The sequence below is a fragment of the Manis pentadactyla genome, chromosome 11, assembly GCF_030020395.1.
Source record: "Manis pentadactyla isolate mManPen7 chromosome 11, mManPen7.hap1, whole genome shotgun sequence".
In the NCBI taxonomy this organism is placed as follows: Eukaryota; Metazoa; Chordata; class Mammalia; order Pholidota; family Manidae; genus Manis; species Manis pentadactyla.
Genome location: NC_080029.1, coordinates 118,242,554 through 118,263,467, shown reverse-complemented (window position 1 = coordinate 118,263,467; position 20,914 = coordinate 118,242,554). Strand labels below are relative to the sequence as shown.

Here is a 20,914-nt window from a genome sequence, read left to right as displayed (position 1 = left end):
TGTTCTAGCTAGCAAGAAGAGGAAAAAGGGCATGGAGCGCTTTCCCAAAGAGTAAGTTCCAGATTTGGAAGCAATACATAGCCCTCTACTTCTATTCCATCAATAAGGGCAAAGTTAATTGGCTTTATTTATCTGTGAGGGAGGCTGAGAAATTTAGTTTCTAGATGACAGTCATGGCCAAGTTGCTACATGTAGAAGAAGGGGAAAATAGATTTTGTTAACAAATCACATTTTCTGCCTTAGTCTAACCCCCTGCTTTCCCAGATATGCCTGATGCTCCTGCTTCCTATGCATAGAATCCTTTACCTCCACCCCAAGGCAGAGGATACATAAATTAATCCAGTTATTGCAGCTGGCTCAAAATCTAGGATTTCTGGGCAATGAACAGTTTTCTCTTTTTGGCTCTGATGTAGCTCTTTATTGTTCCAGCAATCTGTACACTCAAAGAGAAGAGGTCTGCTCAGATTATACAGTGATAGAGCAAGAGCAGGATAAATGAAATAAAGAGTTCCTTTTGGAACAAGGTAGATGGGGAAACACACAGAAGTCACTAGTCAGTAGGCATCAAATGTTTCCAAGCAAAACTTCCAAAGACTTCCTACTGAGGTCTTAACCGTGAATTTCTTGGTTAGAGCCTCTGCTTCTGTTTCCTGGGGTAAGTCCCTTATTCGGTGTCCTTTGTAGGTCCTAGCTCTGCCTTCTGGGGGGTTCTAACTTGTCCATTATCCTCCATGGTCACAGATAAATTGGATGGGGGAGAGTATTTCCTCTCTAGAGACAGCTTAAGGCCTAGAGCAGTTGTGGGCTTGAGCCAGCTGGGTTTCTGGGGTTCTGAGTGGTACCAGTCCCCGTCACCTCTGGCAGGCTGCTGTTGCCTGCCACTTCCACATGTCAGGAACCACCTCTGAAGTCATTTTCTGGACATAAAGTTCTTAACCCTCCTTTATTTCTTGTCTTTATTTGAAGGCTTATGATTCTCTACCTCATTTAATGGCTGCTACCTAAAAGCCATCTGAAATAATAGTCTTGAGTGGGAATAGAATATCTGTAATTTGATGTTTATTCCAGGACTGGGTCTTTTTTTTCTGTTTTGTCCTAATGGGAGGTCTTTGAGCAAAGTCATTACCAACAGTAGTTTTATATCTTGCTGTTTGATTTAGAAAAACAATTTAGTTTCTCTAACACCAAATATTCTAAACATTTTCTGTTCCCTTCCTCTGTGTTGGCTAATTCTTGCTTGTCCTCATCTATTTCTTATAATACTTCATAACAGCAGTAAAAAACTGCCAATATGCAATAAAATTTTGGCTATTTTCTATTGGTTCACCTAGGAAGTCTCCATAGTCACATGGTATACCTTCTAAATGATCACAGATGACAGCTCTTTCAAATGTTTTGCCACAGCATGAGAAAAATCACTAGGTTTCTAGCCTGAAATATGTTTACTCCCCATTTCGTACCCAAACTACTAAACCAGTGCCATATAATTATGCATTTGTTCTAGCAGTACTCTACCCCTAATAGAAATTTTTGTCTTAGTTAGGGAAAAGGCTAAGCTGCTATGACAAAGACACTATAAGACAATATTGGCTTAAAAAAACAACCGCAGAACTTAATCCTTTCATCTCATAGTCCTGATGTTCCATGTAGTCATTCAGGAGCCTAGATTTCTTCCATTTTGTAGTCTACCTTTGCCTAGGGTGTTGTCCTCATCTTTAAGACTGTAGTTAATAGCAGGTACCTCTTTTTCCCTGCTAATAGGAAGGGGGACAATTATGCAGGAATGTGTAACTACTCTTTAAAGCCCTAGACTCAGAAAGTAGCACACATCTCTCCTGTCAGATTCCTGTCTCACATGATCTAACTCATGTGGTCATGCCTGATGCAAAGGAGACTGGGAACTGGTTGCTAGGTGAGCTACCATGTGCCCAGCACAGCTTTATTACCACGGAAGAGGCTGGTGAAGAGCAGGCATTCTTCATCACAGCACCTTTAATACAGATTTTACTTGTTCAATATATTGTAACCCTGGCATTTATTATGCTTTACACTTGTCATTCTTATTTTTAATTGGGCCTGACTAGTTTATTTCATAAGTCCTGAGCTAATGTATTCAGTTTCAGCTTACCAAAAAAGATTGGTTATGTATTTTATGTAAAAGAGTCACTGGATTAAAGACATTAGAAATGAAAATTTACTTGATTTTCTTATGTGTATTTGGTTTTATCGAATTTCACACATAAAAAAGAATGCTGACTTTGTTGATACTTTTTGTGCTAATAGTCTTGTTACCAATTCACAAGGCTTTAAAAACAAACTCAGGAGGAGTATTAACACAATCCTACTTTATGAATTTAACATTTTTTTTCCTAATACAAATATGAATTCTAGTGTTGGTCAGAGAAGAAGCATCATGTAATTTTACATAGATGAATATTTATGTAAGTTTTAGCAAAGTGACCCTGCTTTGCATCATTAAGGACAGACATTGCAATTTCTGCTTTTGAAAGGAAGTATGAATTATATGAGTCATACATTATTTACTGTGGCTCTTCTATAAGAAAATGAATATGATTCTTTTAAAAAATTGAGGTAACACTTCAAGGATCAAATCAGTTATAGCCATGTTTAAAAATGTACTGTAAATTGAAAATTTAAGTTTGATTTTTATTATCTGTGTTTTACCCTTAGAATAGCAGTATATTCTTGTCTTTTACAAGAATGACAGTATTCCTTGGTCCTAATAAATTATATAACATTTGTAAAATGATCTTGTCTAATCCATCATTGGATAGAAAATTGATGCTTATAATAAACTGAGAGTGAAATGTATGAAACTTGGTAGTTTAGAAATGGAAGAACTTGTCCTTTTATGGACCTAGCATAACACTACATGTCTTATCAGCAGATGTTCATCATTTGTCATTTCCCTTTGTTCCTTAAAGCTATGGCAGACTGCCCTTCTAGCATACAGCTGCTTTGTGACCATGGGGCCTCAGTGAATGCTAAAGACGTAGTAAGTCAGTTAACGTTTATCTGCATTTCAACTCATGTATTCTGACTTTTATGTTTTGGGAGGGTTGTTGTCTTAATGCCATTTTATTTTTCTTGTCACTTAGGATGGGCGGACACCACTTGTTCTAGCTACTCAGATGTGTAGGCCAACAATATGTCAACTGCTGATGGATAGAGGAGCGGATATCAATTCCAGAGACAAACAAAACCGGTAATTCTTTTATCCTGGCTTGCCAGACAGACAGCTTGATGCACAGGTGATCCTGAAACTCCACTGCTGTGAGTTGGCCTCTCCGCCCACTGTGGTTCTCCCTGTCTGTGGGGTCAGCACCCTTGCCTTGTTCTCCTCCAGTCAGCTGGAGAAGGAGATAGGAGAAGATGGCAGGGTAAATGCAGAGTACAGTCGTGATCAGGGCCTATGTCTGGGTCAAAAAAATGAAGAAAGAGGAATATATCCTCGGTGTTTTAAGCTTAAAAAATAATGAAAAATGGACTCAAAAAAGATGTAAGAGAGAAGAATAAAAAATCACATCTACAGTCTACTTCTTTTGTCAGTGAATCTTTTGAGAGTAAGTGGTTCTTGAGTGTCCTGGAGCTTGACATGTTTCAGTATAAATTTTCTCAAGATGTGTTCTCTCCATACCCTGCCCTGGCCCAATGCCATCTCCTTCTCTGAAGCTTAGTTCATTTCTGTACCCTAAGATTTCCTTAGCTTACTTTTGCTTCTGTATTTTAGTTAATTTTAGCTGGTGTACACTAATCATTTTTACCTGTAATTATCCCTTTTCCCTTCTCTTAAGTCTAGTGTATCATGGTGCTTGCTGTGTTATGACTCTGGTGTTTATTATCATCACAAAGTTTCTGACAACAAAGGTCTAGAATACACCCCCTCCACTAGTTGAAGCATTACAATAATTTATAACAAATTTCTGGGATTTTATATGTGATTACTAGTAAAATTGTTGGTTTCTTTTGACTTAATTTTATTTTTCTAAACATGTCCTATTGCTTGTACTTCATCGGAAGTAGATATAATAAAATAGTCTTTAAATGTCAGATTTTATAGCTGTAATTGTTTTCATTGTTCAAGCATCTTAGAGGAGGAAATTCTTAAGTAATTAATGTGATGATTAAGAAAGTGGCTTTTTTGTATTACTTTGTTTTTGTCAATACTATAATCTGGTTCCAAGCATAACTAAGAAAATTTGATTTAAAAATAAATTTTAGGATCAGAAAGGGATGATCTGGTTGATCCATGTATAATGCCTTATTAATATTATTTTTTTATTGATCTTATGTTTTTCCAAGCACTTTGTGTCTCTGTTTTTTCATTGGAACTTTACCAAAAAACCAATGAGGTAGGGCAATGTAAATTATATAGATTAGATAGCAGATGGTTTTAAAAAAATTAAAATCTTAGTTTCTGACACCCTGTATCAGCTTTCTTTTTTTTTTCCTGTCCTATCTATAGCATTTTCTACTAATAACAAAACCTTTGTTAATACTCATTGTATAAAAAATTGTATTCCAACAACTATTGGGGTATAAAAGAGAAATAGAACATACGTAGCAGAGTAAAGGCAAGAATAAGTTTCCTGATGAAGTTCAATATTCACAATTGAAGACAAGAGTTAGATATAGGGTAAGTCACTTCATTTCATTAGGTGTTGGCTTCTCCAGCTGTAAAAACAGAATTGGAGAAGAGAATTCTAGGGTTGTGCTGAATTTTCATGAGGGTCTAATTGTTTGTTGCATTATTACTATTTACTATTATATACTGTTAATGTTTAAGGGCTGATGATTTTATCATGGCAGAGTAAACCAGTGGTCCATGATTAATGGGGTTAATCGAGGAAAATGTATTTGAGGAGGCAGGTTTTAAAACCAAGAGTGAAGACGTGAAGGCCTCCAGGTAGTAGAAGCGAGCCTCTTCTAAGGAGAGAAATCAGAAACAGGAATCTGATTGTTATTTTAGAATAGGAGGGATTCATTGGGGAGGTTTGCATAATGTGAATAATCTCAGTTCATTAGGAGACTAAATAGTTCAGGGTTACTGTAGGTTTTGAGCAGTGACAGTATCAGTTGTAGAAGACTTTTGTGGTATATTGTAGGATTTTAGAATGACTGGAATAAAGGAGGTTAGTTTGGTAGGTGATACAAGATTTTAGCTCTGCAAACTAAGACACAAAGCAAAAGTTTTTATAAATGTGATATGAAGTTAAAATATAAGATAAAATATGAAAATCTATATCTGTAACAAGTATGACTTTTTGAAGTAATATGTGTTCTTTTATTTTAAGAAGGAAGCCTTTCAAAAAGATTTCTGAAATACTTTCTTAGATCTTTCTCAAGGTCTTCTCCCGTCTTCCTTTTTAGAACTGCTCTCATGCTAGGTTGTGAGTATGGTTGCACAGATGCCGTAGAAGTCTTAATTAAAAATGGTGCAGATGTGAGCTTGCTGGATGCCCTTGGCCACGATAGTTCTTACTATGCAAGAATTGGTGACAATCTGGACATTCTAACCTTATTGAAGACTGCATCAGAAAATATTAACAAAGGTACTAGCGTTTTGTGTAACTAAAAAGTCCAGGTTAATAAAGAGCAGCTTGTAAAGATTTAGATGATAAAACTATAGTTTTTTAAGAAGCCAAACATTCCTTACTGATGATAAACAGTATTGATTGGTTCATCTCCCTCTGTACCGTGGCTTTGGACATTTACATTGTAGTCACTCGTTTTGAGGCAGTGTGTGTTGCATATATTGCCTAGTTTATCTAGTAAACCCTACTAGACTATGGAGTAGTTGAAGAACTAAGGGAAAAAAGTTAAATCATGCGTTTCACTAACATAGTTTTCTTTTTAATGAGAAGAGGTTACAAAAGCTCTTAACTTTTATGCTTATAAAATTCTAAAGAAAAAAGTCATCATTTAAACATGTATGTAAAAAGCCAACCAATTTTACTGAATATCTGTGCCAAGTATTTTTCTATGTTCATTAAAGAGAAATTGGAAAATAGAGAAAAGCATAACAAATTAAATTAGTCACTTATCCTACTACCAAGGAGTGTCTGTTAGCATTTTGAGGAATATCCATCCAGTCTTTCTTTGTATATAAAATTGAGGTCTTTTTTGTGTAATGTAGTTTGAAGGGTTTTCTCTCATAAATACATATTTTTTTCTACAGTATGATTTTTATTGATGCATAAAATTCCATTTATTTAATTTTAATTCAGCAGTTTTTATAGGTGTTATTTATATTGTTTTACAGTTTTTACTAATCATAACAATTTAGTGACTGTCATTATGTATAAATATTTTAGCATATTTTTATTATACCCTTAGAATTATTTGAGCCATAGAAATTGAATCATGGGGTTTCAGGGTATGCACATTTCTTTGCACTTTTGGTATGTACTGACAAATTAGCCTTCCAATTTGGGAGTGTTTTGAATTTCACATTTTTAACCTGCCTCCTCTTCCTAGCACTGGATATTATCTACTTGGATGTAGTCATAGAAAAAATGATTTCATATTGTTTTAACTATAAAGTAGTAAGCTTTAGAGAAAACTTTAAAATGTATTTCTTTAATATCAACTCAATTGTATAGTTTGTGAATACATTTCTACCCAAGTTAACCAACCTTCTGTTTCACTGTTTCTTTTTGTCTTCTTTTTCTTTCTCTTTAAACCCTCAGGAAGAGAACTTTGGAAGAAAGGACCATCTTTACAACAGGTAGGTCTTCATTATATATATATATTGTACAATTTAAGTAAAGTGCTTGTTAAAACTGTTTAAAGATTATAAATAACTGTTTTGAATTTAAATGCATGCTTTTCTCTCTCCTCAGTTAATCATGCCCATATTGAACCTAGGTATTAAGATCCTGGGGCTTTATCTAGATACTATCCCTCAGCTTGAGACAATGCATCTTAATTACAAAGAGTGTATCCAGTGGGAAGTAAACAGCGCTGATTCCGGGCCTGGAACAGCCAGCCCTCTGAAGTATGAGATTCCACATCTTGTTGGGATTCTTAAATGATGAATTTTAGCCTGGCAGATCATTGACAGTTTTCCTTTCTTCTCTCTTAATAACAGAGCCATGTATTTATGTTATGGGAAAATTCTTCCAGTGCAATATAAAATGAAGAAAGAGAATTCAAAACTAATAACATATTATGATTTCAGTACCACTATTAACCTTTTGACTTTTCTCTTTTTAAACTATTGCTGTGTAGTGTATCTAATGAGGACTTTACTTTAAAAAACACAATGCATGAAGTAATTCAAGCCTTGCACTAATTTTATTATGAAATCACTATTTAACCCTCGTTTTATGTCGCGGGCTCTGTATAGGTCATATTGTTTTCCCCTAATCTCTTCAAGTTCTAGTGAGTGGGATTGGTTTGCTGTGCTCTTACCGTTTGCTGCAAATCTAGTGTAGGCAGCTTTCCTCTTCTGTGCGCTGTTCCCTTCCAGGCTTTCAGCTCTCTAGTGAGAGGAACCTGAGTGCTTCCAAACCCTGAGGAGAGCAACCAGGTACCTTCTGAGCAATTCTGATCATCATTCTGCATTATTTCTCTACCTCTCACCTGAATCTAAAAGCTATACTAAAGCATGTTCTCATTTTTAATCCATTGGAATGAAGTATTAACATTCGTGCATGGGTCACGTCGGCTGTCACTTTTTTTTTCTGTCTGGAACAGCTGTTTCCACCTTCTCTTCCATTCCTCAGATAACCTAAGTGGGCGTAGTGTGAAGTAAAATGGACATCTATCTGTTGTGTCTGTACCAGCTATCTCACATAGAACCAGAAAAATTATTTCTGAAATATGCAGATATTCATATGGAATAACAGTCTGTTTAGTGCTCCACTAGTTGTCTAAATTAATACTTGGAGTTAATATTCTGCTAGGAATAGTAAAACTCATTTGTTTCCATTATTTGTTGAATACACTTTAAAATGTCAGCTGTAAAATAGAACTTGTTTTTGTACCAAGGGGCATAATCCCTTTTATCCCTGTTATCAAGAAGACTACAGTGTAGTTTAAAAAATGAGACTTACTCAGTTGTTTGCTTAACAGTGATCTGTAGAGCACCTACTGTATTCCAGTTACTGTGCTGGGCTAGGGGATATCGTAGTGTATGAAGTCCCTGCCTTGTGGACCTCCCAGCCTAGTCAGAGAGATGAACCATAAGCAAATGAGTATTCAGTGTCATAGCAGGTGCTTTGAAGAAAAGCAGAACAGGATTAGGGGATGAAGAGGCAGAGTGGGAAGCTATTTTAGATTGTGTGGCTGGCAAGATCTTTCTCAGGAAGTGACATCTGAGTGGAGGTCTGAAGGAAGTGAGGTGGGGGCTGCGGGCTCTGTAGGAGAAGCTTCATGGGCAGAAGAAGGGCAAGTGCCAAGTCCTTGACGAGGGAATGTGTTTAACACACCCATGAGGTGGCAGAGGGCCAGAGTGACAGGAGTGGTGGACATATGACGGAGCAGGAGAGAGCTGGGTAAGGTGACCCGGTGTCAAATCATGAAGGACCCTCCGAAGGGAAGGTAGGGGATGAAAGTGGTATGATGATACTGCTCAGGTTCTGTGTGAAGAGTCCTTTGGTAGAAGGAGGGAGGCTAGAAAAGTAGTTTGGGTGAAATTGTGAATACAGAGTATCTTCTTAATAGGACCTTGTCCCTCTAGTTCTAATCTAGACTCATTAAAATGATAGTTTAAACAAAACTCAACAAGTAATACAGAACATAAAAAATTATCTTGGAGGATAAAAGCATTAGCTTTGTTTTTTTAAGGTCTCCTAAAGGAAGAAAGAAATAGCTTTCTGTATTACCGTGTAGGTCAGTTTGGGCAAAAAAAAGTGATTTGCTCTGTTGTTTAATAATTGTGTCATGTTTTTAATTAAAGCAAATCTCTAAGCTGGAATAAGGTTTCAACGTAGTAAGTGTACAAAAACAGAACATGCACTGAACCAAATCATTTAGAGATCTTCCATAGTTCTGGCCAGAGGATTATCTGTCTCTTACCACAAGCCTTGCTATTTCATTTTGTCAGTGCTCAAAGATATAAATAATTTCTATATTTTCTTTGAATATTAATGTTACTGCCCACCTCCTTGTTTTTAAAAACTAAATTCTTTTGGGAATGGTAGGTAGTGCTTTATAGAGCAACATTAGTTTTGTGTGTAGTACAAGTTCTCCTTTTTAAAACTTGTGACTTTAATTACAATAAATTCTTAAGGATAAGAATTTTAAATTTAGTTATTTTGGTATTTTAAATTATTTCCATTTATTTAAAACCTATGTTCTTAAAGATGTTTTCCATTTGGAATTTTAAATGAAAACACTGCCACCTTGTGTTACATATAGCAAAAGTTATTGTTGGGTAAGCTGAAAATCACTAATTGGGTGTATTGCCTATTAAGAAAATTTATTTCTCTATATAATTATACTTGCTAACCTGTGTTTTCTTATGTTTTACCAAAGCGAAGTTTGACGTACATGATGGATGAAGTCAATATGAAGTCAAATCAGAGAGAGCATCAAAATATTCAGGTAAGAAGAAAAAAGAATTTTGTTATCTTCATTTGCAAAGAATTCTAGTGTTGTACTTTGTAGTTGGGTGAAGGGAAAAGAGAGGGAGCAAAAACTTGGGGGAGAAGCAAGGGCAGCTTGTTACATTTTGTGAATTTATTTTCTCATCCAATCCCATTTAAAAGGACTAACTTCTAATAAGAATGTTTGGGCCATTACTATCTTACAGAAAATATTGCCTTAATATATATTAAATAAATAATTTAACAACTTTGGTAATTTGAATATATCTGGTTTTGGTCATAAATCATAAATTTGTATTCATTTTAGAAAATTACAGTGATAAAAATGATTATTAGTATAAATAAAATAAAATTTAAACTTTTTCTTAAAGTTTTTAAAGTTTTGATTAGAAAAATAATTTTGTTAACCACACAGCCCTTTTTACCTTTTATGTTCATCAAGATATTAAAAAAATTATTATGTGGGTTATGTTGAAGGAAGATCCATAATTAAATGGTTTATTATGTGACTGAAATACCATTAAAATGTAAACTGAACAGCTGTTTTCTGTATGATAAAACTAAAGCATTTTGTTTGGGTTCTCAGAGATTACTGTGTAGTGTTAAGAAAGTGAACTAAAGCCTTAAATGGAACCTTACATGTTTTTTATTAGAGCAGTGATATGGTGATGAGTTTAACCGAAGCATTAGAACCTTGAGAGGAGTTAAGCAAAAGTTAAAATGGCATATTCTTCTGCTATTACCTATTTCCAGAGAATGCTTTTATTTTTTATTTATTAGACATTATAGTTTACTGTCTTGTATGTACTTATATTCATTAGATGCCATAGGACTATAATTTTCTGTATTTCTCTGATCTATAGATTTTAAATCATTTGAATATAATTGAAATGATTGTTTCTTTATACTTAAACCTGTTTTATATATGTATATACCTACATATAATAGCTAACTGCTTTTAAAAATTTCTTCCTTAAGAATTGTTCTTTTGAAGTTAGTCTGTGTTTACTATTTAAGGGTCTCGAGATTGAAAATGAAGATTTGAAAGAGAGGTTGAGAAAAATTCAGCAAGAGCAGAGAATATTATTGGATAAAGTCAATGATTTACAACTACAGCTGAATGAGGTAAATAATCCACATAACACAAAAAAGTTCAAAATGATTTTACTACCAGTTATCATTGATAGCAAATTGTTAATTATTATGTGTCACATCAAATCTTGGTGCTAGGTGGTGAAGGAGGTACAATCAGGTCATTACCCTTGAGGAAAGCCATCTTACTAGGACCTTTACATGAAACTTTTAATGTCAGATGCAAGAATACAGAATACTGTTGGTATGTGGTGATAACAAAGGACTGAACTATAGTTGGTGCTCTGGGATTGGGGAGGAGTAGAAAAAAATGTGAGGAGGAAGAGCAAGTAAGAATTGATAATCGGTGGACTCTCAGAAGAATCAAAAGTGTGTCCGAACGTGGTCAGTGAGAAGAATGAATGACAACTCAGACAACAGAATCGGTAGTACATAGACATTTTCTTCACACATCCTTGACTCTAGTCTTAAAGTCATGTGCCAATCTTTTTAAAAGGTATTTGCCGAGCTTATGCCTTCTAAAATAAACTTTCAGGAATGAAAATGTATTTCTTCTTATTTTTAAATTTAGGAAGTGATGGTTGCTGATGATCTGGAAAGTGAGGTAAGATGATAAATTTTACCTTAAGGTTGTAAAATGTTTTGTAAATCGAATATGGCATTGCACTAGAGGTTTATGTCCTCAATGGAGATGGAGACCAGATTCTATTTCTCGTTATTGCTTAAAGGGAAAAGCAAAACTACAAGTGACTGTGAAAATATTTTGAGTATAGTGGTATGGGTTATTGTAAGTATTTTGTTGTTATTGCCTCTGAATGTCTCATTTTCTGTAAAATTTTTCATGAAAAAATGTAAAATTCCAAACATTATAATGAAAATATCTGAAAATACAAAGTTTTAAAGCAAACAGAAATTTGAACTTTTCATGATACTCTTTGTATGTATTGTGTATTTTGTTACATTTGTAGAAATTTTGAACTTTACTAATAGTTAAAAATCCAGGTTAGAGAATTCATTAACTGCAGTCCTCAAAGTAATTCTGATTCACACTTTCTAAAACACTTTTTTAACTCAGTCTGAAGCACATGGCTATTTTTCGCTGTATTTGTTCTTTTCTATTTCAGAAAGAAAAGCTGAAGTCTCTTTTGGCAGCTAAAGAAAAGCAACATGAAGAAAGCCTAAGAACTATTGAGGCTCTGAAAAATAGATTTAAATATTTTGAGGTATAGAAAGCTTTAAATTACTTTATATAACTCATAATGGGCAGTGGCAAGGAGCTTGGAGTCAGGCTTGAATCTGAGTTATCACTATTTTCTTTACAGTATGACCCACGCAATTTATTTAAAGTCTCTGAGCTTGTGTCCAGAATTGGGGTGATTGTCCTTTTCTCTATAGAGTTGTTACAAAGGTTAAATGAGATCACTGAAATTAACTAGAATGAGACTGACACTTATTTTAGTTCCAGTTTTTCTCTTCCCCACCTTTCCTGTTTTTCCATCTTTATCTTTTCAGAACTTCATACTTCACCTATAAATTTGCAATGATTATGATAACAAGTCATATAAATGAATAGTGACATTTCCAGGATTGTCTCAGAAAGGATTTGTGCATTTATGGATTAATTAAAACACTTTGCTTGGTGTGAGTAGTGTGGTAATAAGGCTCAGCTCATATACTATGCTTTGGTTGGATCAATTAACTCTTAGTTTTTCCAAGGGCATGATTTTTTAAAACTTTTAATTGAAATACAACATACATTTTAAAAAGTACACATGTTAAAGTGTATAAGTTGGAAGAATTTTCACAAATTAAACACACCCAGATCAAGAACCAGAATATACCAGCTCCCAGAGGCCTCCTCCTACTTGCTTCCAGTCACAGTCCCATGCTCCCTACATGAACAGTGACTACTCTCTTGGCTTTTAACTGCAGAGATTTGTTTTACAGGGCCATAGTGTATATTTCATAAATGTTCATCATCTGGGGCCATTTGTGTGCTTTATTGCATGTGAGTTATGCTTTGATGCATTTTTAAAAATAAAGCAAAAACATTCAGAAACACAGTCTTATAAGCTAAGGAATGATCTCGTATTGAGGCTTCTATCTTTTTAATATTTGTAGAGTTTTTTAAGGTTAATAGTGAAAGTACTAATAGCTAACATTTTCACAGCACCAGCCATGTGCCAAAAACTGCTCTGTGTACTTTATATGCATTCAACAAGCACATCAACTCTATGTGGTAGGTTTTATTATTATTTCCACTTTATAAGTGAAAACACTGAGGCACAGAGCAATTTACTCATGGGGGGGTTTATAATTAGTTAACTACAGAACCAGAACTTGAACCCAGGCAGTTTGGCTCCTTTGTGCTCTTAACTACAATACTAGTTAGTGTTAATGCTCAGGATAGCTTGAAAGAGAAAATACAGATATGTGTATGGGCACTTTGAGGTATCTTTAAAAATTATAATTGGGTGCTATTTATATATTTTGTTTTAAGAGTAGACTCTGATGTCCAAAGAATAGGATTTTTCTGTAGCTTTAGATAAACTCAGAGTTGAGTCTATAACTTTCAATGAGGTAATAAACTATAAGAAAAAAACTTTTTTTTCTTGTCATAGAAACAATACATATTTATTTTAGAAAAATTAGAAAGGGTACTTAAACTGAAGGCAGAAAATAAATGCACCCAGCACTCTTAGTACCTGACTGAAAACCTTTCAGACCCTTCTTTATGCATAACTTTTGTTTCATACACATTTAGCAGGTGGGAATATTGTATATCCTGTTTTCTTTTTTTTCCACTCAATAAATGGGGATATTTTCCCCAGTCAGCATATATCTAGTATGATGAATTTTTCTTTTTTTATTAAAGTATCATTGATATACAATCTTATGCTCAGGTTTCACATGAGCAGTATTGTGGTTACTACATTCACCCATATTATCAAGTCCCTCACACACACCACACTGCAGTCACTGTCCATCAGCATAGTAAGAATAGAGTCACTACTTGTTTTCTCTGTGCTATACTGTGTTCCCCATGGCCCCCCTAAATTTTGTGTGCTAATCATAATGCCCCTTATTCCCCTTCTCCCTCCTTACCCACTCTCTCCAGTCCCTTTCCCTTTGGTAACCACTAGTCTGTTCATGGGTTCTGTGAGTCTGCTGCTGTTTTGTTCCTTCAGTTTTGCTTTGTTGTTATACTCCACAAATGAATGAAATCCTTTGGTACTTGTCTTTCTCCGCCTGGCTTATTTCACTCAGCATAATACCCTCTACCCCCATCCATGTTGTTGCAAGTGGTAGGATTTGTTTTCTTATGGCTGAATAATATTCCATTGTGTATATGTACACATCTTCTTTATCCATTCATCTACTGATGGACACTTAGGTTGCTTCCATGTCTTGGCTACTGTAACTAGTGCTCTGATAAACATAGGGGTGCATATATCTTTTTGAATCTGGGATCTTGTTTTCTTTGGGTTAATTCCCAGAAATGGAATTCCTGGGTCAAATGGTATTTCTATTTTTAGTTTTTTGAGGTATCTCTGTATTGCTTTCCACAGTGGTTGAACTAATTTACATTCACACCAGCAGTGTAGGAGGGTTCCTCTTTCTCTGCATCCTTGCCAGCATATGTTATTGCTTGCTTTTTGGATGTTGGCCATCCTAACTGGTATGAGGTGATACCTCACTGTGGTTTTAATTTCCATTTCCCTGATGAATAGCTATGTGAAGCATCTTTTCATGTGCCTGTTGGCCATCTGAATTTCTTCTTTGGAGAAGTGTCTGTTTAGCTCCTATGCACATTTTTTAATTGGGTTATTTGCTTTTTGGGTGTAGATGCATGTGAGCTCTTTATATATTTTGGATGTTAACCCCTTGTCAGATATGTCATTTATGAATATATTCTCCCATACTGTAGGATGCCATTTTGTTCTACTGATGGTGCCCTTTGCTGTACAGAAGGTTTTTAGTTTGATGTTGTCCCACTTGTTCATTTCTGCTTTTGTTTCCCTTGCCCAAGGAGATATGTTCATGAAAAAGTTGCTCATGTTTATATTCAGGAGAGTTTTGCCTATGTTTTCTTCTAAGAGTTTTATGGTTTCATGGCTTACATTCATGTCTTTGATCCATTTCGAGTTTACTTTTGTGTATGGAGTTAGATAGTAATCCAATTTCATTCTCTTACATATAGCTCTCCAGTTTGGCCAACACCAGTTGTTGAAGAGGCTGTCCTTTCTCCATTGTATATCCATGGTTCCTTTATCATGTATTAATTGGCCATATATGTGTGGGTTTATATCTGGACTCTCTATTCTAGTCCATTGATCTATGGGTCTGTTCTTGTGCCAGTACCAAATTGCCTTGATAACTGTGGCTTTGTAATAGAGCTTGAAGTTGGAGACCATAACCTCCCCCAGCTCCCCACTTTATTCTTAGTTCTTAGGACTGTTTTGGCTATTCAGGGTCTTTTGTGGTTCCATCTGAATTCTAGAACTATTTATTCTAGTTTGTTGAAGAATGCCATTGGTATTTTGATAGGGATTGCATTGAATCTGTAGATTGCTTTAGGCAGAATGGCCATTTTGACAATATTAATTCTTCCTACTCATGAGCATGGTAAGTATTTCCATTTATTGGTGTGTTCTTTAATTTCTCTCAAGAGTGTCTTGTAGTCTTCAGGGTATAGGTCTTTCACTTCTTTCATTAGGTTTATTTCTAGGTATTTTATTTTTTTGGTGCAATTGTGAATGGAATTGTTCTGATTTCCCTTTCTGCTAGTCCATCATTGATACAGAGGAATGCAACAGATTTCTGTGCATTAACATTGTATCTTGCAACTTTGCTGAATTCAGATATTAGTTCTAGTAGTTTTGTAGTGAATTCACCAATCTGGATGCCTTTTATTTCTTTGTTTTGTCTGATTTCTGTGTCTAGGAACTCTAGTACTGTGTTGATTAAAAGTGGAGAGAGTGGGCCTCCTTGTCTTGTTCCCAATCTTAAAGGAAAAGCTTTTAACTTTTCACTGTTAAGTATGATGTTGGCTGTGGGTTTGTCATATATGGCCTTTATTATGTTGAGGTACTTACCCTCTATACACATTTTGAGAGTTTTTATCATGAATGGATGTTGAATTTTGTCAAGTGCTTTTTTAGCATCTATGGAGATGATCATGTGATTTTTGTCCTTTTTTGTTGATGTAGTGGATGATGTTGATGGATTTTCAAATATTGTACAATCCTTGCATTCTGGAATAAATACCACTTGATCATGATGTTTGATCTTTTTGTTATATTTTTGAATTTGGTTTGCTAATGTTTTGCTGAATATTTTTGCATCTGTGTTCATCAGGGATATTGGTCTGTCATTTTCTTTTTTTGTGGTGTTTTTGCCTGGTTTTGGTATTAGAGTGATGCTGGTTTCATAGAATGAGTTTGGAAGTATTTCCTCCTCTTTTACTTTTTGGAAAACTTTAAGGAGGATGGGTATTAGGTCTTCACTAAATGTGTGATAAAATTCAGTGGTGAAGCAATCTGGTCCTGGAATTTTGTTCTTGGGTAGGTTTTTGATTACCAATTCAATTTTATTGCTGGTACTTGGTCTGTTCAGAGTTTCTGTTTCTTCCTGGGTCAGCCTTGGATGGTTGTATTTTCCTAGAAAGTTGTCCATTTCTTCTATATTATCCAAATTTGTTAGCATATAATTTTTCATAGTGTTCTCTAATAATTCTTTGTATTTCTGTGGTGTCCGTAGTGATTTTTCCTTTGTCATTTCTGATTCTGTTAATGTGTGTAGACTCTTTTTTTCTTGATAAGTCTGGATAGGGGTTTATCTATTTTGTTTATTTTCTCAAAGAACCAGCTCTTGCTTTCATTGATTCTATTGTTATATTCTTCTCAATTTATTTATTTCTTCTCTGATCTTTATTATGTCCCTCTTTCTGCTGACTTTGGGCCTCATTTGTTCTTCTTTTTCCAGCTTCATTAATTGTAAATTTAAACTATTCATTTGGGATTGTTCTTCCTTCTTTAAATAGGCCTAAATTGTTATATACTTTCATCTTAGAACTTCCTTTGCTTTGTTTCACAGAAGTAGGGGTGCTGAACTGTTGTTTTCATTTGTCTCCATATATTGCTAGATCTCTGTTTTAATTTGGTCATTGATCTATTGATTATTTAGGACCATATTGTTAAGCCTCTATGTGTTTGTGAACCTTTTTGTTTTCTTTGCATAATTCATTTTTAGTTTCATACCATTGTGATCTGAGAAGTTGGTTGGTACAATTTCAACCTTTTTGAATTTACAGAGGCTCTTTTTGTGGCCTTGTATGTAATCTATTCTGGAAAATGTTCCATGTGCACTTGAGAAGAATGTGTATCCTGTTGCTTTTGGGTGGAGTGTTCTGTAGATGTCTGTTAGGTCCATCTGTTCTAATGTGTTTTTCAGTGCCTCTGTCTCCTTATTTATTTTCTGTCTGGTTGATCTGTTTTTTTGAGCAAGCGGTGTGATAAAATATCCTAAAATGCATGCATTGCATTCTATTTCCCCCTTTAATTCTTTTAGTATTTGTTGCACATATTTGGGTGCTCCTATGTTGGGTGCATAGATATTTATAATGGTTATATCCTCTTTTTGGACTTTATCATTATATAGTGTCCTTCCTTGTCTCTTGTTACTTTCTTTGTTTTGAAGTCATTTTATCTGATACAAGTACTGCAACTCCTGCTTTTTTCTCCCTATTGTTTGCATGAAATATCTTTTTCCATCCCTTCACTTTTAGTCTGTGTATGTCTTTGGGTTTGAAGTGAGTCTCTTGTAAGCAGCATATAGGTCTTGCTTTTTTATCCATTCTCTAACTCTGTGTCTTTTGATTGGTGCATTCAGATCATTGACATTTAGGGTGACAATCGATAGATATGTATTTATTTCCATTGCAGGATTTGGATTTGTGGTTACCAAAGATTCAAAGGTAGCTTCTTTCTATCTAGCAGTCTAACTTAACTTGCTTATTATGCTATTATAAATACAGGCTGTACATTCTTTTTTTTTTCTCCCTTCTTTGTCTTCCTTCTCCACTCTTTATATGTTGGGTGTCATAGTCTGTACTCTTTGTGTATCCTTCTACTGACTTTGTGTTTAGCTGACTTAGTTTTGCATTTGTTTAGTAATTAATTGGTCTACTTTCTTTACTGTGGTTTTATTTTCTCTGTGACTGCTGTTTAGCCTTTGGAACACTTCCATCTAAAGCAGTCCCTTTAAAGTACACTACAGAGATGGTTTAGGGGAGGTAAATTCTCTCAGTTTTCGCTTATTTGGAAATTGTTTAATCCCCTCTTCAAATTTAAATGATAATTTTACATAGAGTATTCTTGGTTTGAGACCCTTCTGTTTCATTGCACTGCATTCATGCCACTCCCTTCTGGTCTGTAAGGTTTCTGCTGAGAAGTCTGATGATAACCTGATGGGTTTTCCTTTGTAGGTGATCTTTTTTCTCTCCCTGGCTGTTTTTAATACTCTGTCCTTGTCCTTGATCTTTGCCATTTTAATTATTATATATCTTGGTGTTGTCTTCCTTGGGTCCCTTGTGTTTGGAGAATGGGGAAGTTTTCAGCAATTATTTTTTTCAAAGACACTTTCTATCCCTTTTTCTCTCTCCTCTTCTTGTGGTACCCTTATAAAGCAAATATTATTCCATTTTGATTGGTCACACAGTCTCTTAATATTCTTTAATTCCTAGAGATCCTTTTTTGTCTCTTTCCCCCAGCTTCTTTGTATTCTTGTTCTCTAATTTCTATTCCATTTACCATCTCCTCTACCTCATCTAATCTGCTTTTAAGTCCCTCCATTGCGTGTTTCATTTCAGCTACTGTATTTTTCTAGGTGTCTATCTCCCTCCTGAATTTGTTTCTTAGCCCTTGGATATTTTTCTGTAGCTTCATTAGCATGCTTATGACTTTTGTTTTGAATTCTTTTTCAGGAAGATTTGTGATTTCAGTTTCACTGAGCCCTCTTTCTCGTGTTTGAGGGATTTGGGATTGAACAAGGTTCTTCTGCCTTTTCATAATCCTATTGGATAGTGAGAAATATCAGGTTTGTGTAGGCGGTGCCCTCTAGTGCTCAGAAGCTCTGCTCTTTGGAGCTGCCCAGCACCTGTAGCAATGGCAGTGGTCACAGGCAAGTGGTGCCAGTGCCTACCCTGAAGAGAGAGCTCTTTCCTGCTTCCCTGCCGCAAACCCAGTCTCCTCTCTCAGGGCCTCTGCGTTAAGGCCCCAGGCTGCTGTAGTGGGGCTGCCCTCTGGCTGGCCTGAAGCAATGGCGGCATTGCAGGCGAGCAGCGCTAGTGCCTTCTGGGAGGACAGAGCCCTTTCCTGCTTCCTGGCTGCAGTTCCTACCTTTTCTGTCAGAGCCAGTTAGCTGTGCACGCAAGGGGCAGTCTCTGTGTTAATCCACTGTAGTTGCTATAGGTGGGGCTGCCCTCCGGCTGGTCTGGCACAATGGTGGGGGTGCAGGTTTGCATGCAGGTGCCAGAGGGGAGGAAGGAATGGCAGGCTGTTTATTGTGGTGGGGGGCCTCAGGGCTGCAATGCCAGTCAGGGGGATGGAGCACCTGAAGCTCCTGAAAGTTTCCAACCTGGTGGGTTAGTGTACTGGGACAATTTTGTCCACCTGTTCCTTCTTCTGAGTGGCAAGCTCTGTGTAATCCTTGCCCCTTTAGCATCCCTCTCACTGTTGGGAAGTCTTTCAAAGTGCCCGCCTTTCTTTTTTCCCAGAGCCAGCTGGTTTTGGGAACCTTTTCTCCACAAATGGCTAGAATCTGTCTTTGTCTTTGTTTTTCAGCGCCTCTGATCTCCAGAGCACCATGCAATGTGGGTTTGTGCTCCTGGAGTAGGTTTCTAGGGCTGGGTGTTTAGCAGTCCTGGGCTTCTACTCCCTCCCTGCTCGGTTTCCCTTTCTCCCACCAGTGAGCTGGGGTAGCACGAAGGGCTTGGGCCTGTGTGGTCGTGGCTTTGTTACTTTTCCCTTTTCCGTGATGTACATTTTCTGTTCTTTTATCCCAGATGTAGACTGGCCTGTGCAATCTTAATTCTGGTCACTCTTTTAAGAATAGTTGTATTTGCTGTATTTTTGTATTATATATGGTTTTGGGAGGAGATTTCTGCTTCAGTTCTCACACCACCATCTTTTTTCTGATGAATTTTTATATTAGGAATGATTTTTTACTTTCATGGTGAAAATTATAGGTCCCACTTTGTATGTGACTCACTGTTTATGAAAGCAGCCATTAGAAACTAAGAATTCATTTACAAATATTGAATATCCATTATAGTATCATCTCACATGCTTAAAAATCTTTAGTAATTGCCAGCAGATTGCTGTGTTACATGTAAAACTTAATATATAAACATTTCCCTTACATTTGTAGGGGAAAAACATGGGAAAATATGGATATTTTAGAACAAGAATAATTTTATGTTAAAATTCATGCATTCATTTTCATTTGAGTAATCAAGGAAAGTCAATAAACCCAAACTAACTTTTTAAAATTCTTTTTGTGCCTAGGACTCCCCCAACCTATACATGTTTAAGCCCATTAGTAACGATTGCAAACTCTGGTATTAAATATTACGTCGAACAAAGGGCTTAATTAAGTTTACAGACATTTTTCCATATCTTTGGAGCACTAAGGATTACTGAAGGTGGCATTAATTTAGTTATAGAACTATGGACCATTTTTATCATGGTCACCTGTATTGCAGTTTGACTCATAGCTGTTAGTACTGATACACACAGAACCACAAATATGAACTACGAGTGCATGCCTTTACTCTTGAATGTATAATACTTCAATTTATATGACAGGTTCTTTGTAGTTGGCTTACTTGATAAAAGGAGAAATCCAAATATATTTTGATTCAGTATATCCAAAGTTTCTCTATTATTCTCCTTTTCCTAAGTGATGCACTGATGCATTTATTATGGATCATCTGAACAATAGGAAGATTAGATAAATATTTGATTATAATAAAACAAATATGGAAATTGTAAAGCTGTGTAAGTAATTAAATTATAGTAGTCTAAAGATACTTGGTAAATTGAAAGATAATTTAGAAGCAGACTGAGGTTGATTATTCCATGTTACTAATTTTTTTCTTGATCCAGGGGAAGGCAATGTAGATTTAAGTGAACAACAGTAACTAACACCTGCCTATTAAAATAGTGGGATGTACTCATGCCACATAACTT

The 20,914-nt window shown here is 35.7% G+C and overlaps 1 protein-coding gene across 3 annotated transcripts in view; it reads left to right on the top strand.

Annotated features, from left to right (window-relative positions):
- The window catches only part of UACA (uveal autoantigen with coiled-coil domains and ankyrin repeats), a 101,483-nt gene that overhangs the window by 69,179 nt on the left and 11,390 nt on the right, over positions 1-20,914 (top strand). For all 3 annotated transcript variants that reach the window (XM_036907857.2, XM_036907856.2, XM_036907859.2), the window contains exons 6-13: positions 2,946-3,016; positions 3,120-3,226; positions 5,392-5,573; positions 6,711-6,748; positions 9,502-9,570; positions 10,590-10,697; positions 11,236-11,268; positions 11,789-11,887. In XM_036907857.2, coding sequence (XP_036763752.2) covers positions 2,946-3,016; positions 3,120-3,226; positions 5,392-5,573; positions 6,711-6,748; positions 9,502-9,570; positions 10,590-10,697; positions 11,236-11,268; positions 11,789-11,887 — 707 coding nt within the window. The remainder of the gene's footprint in view (positions 1-2,945; positions 3,017-3,119; positions 3,227-5,391; positions 5,574-6,710; positions 6,749-9,501; positions 9,571-10,589; positions 10,698-11,235; positions 11,269-11,788; positions 11,888-20,914) is intronic.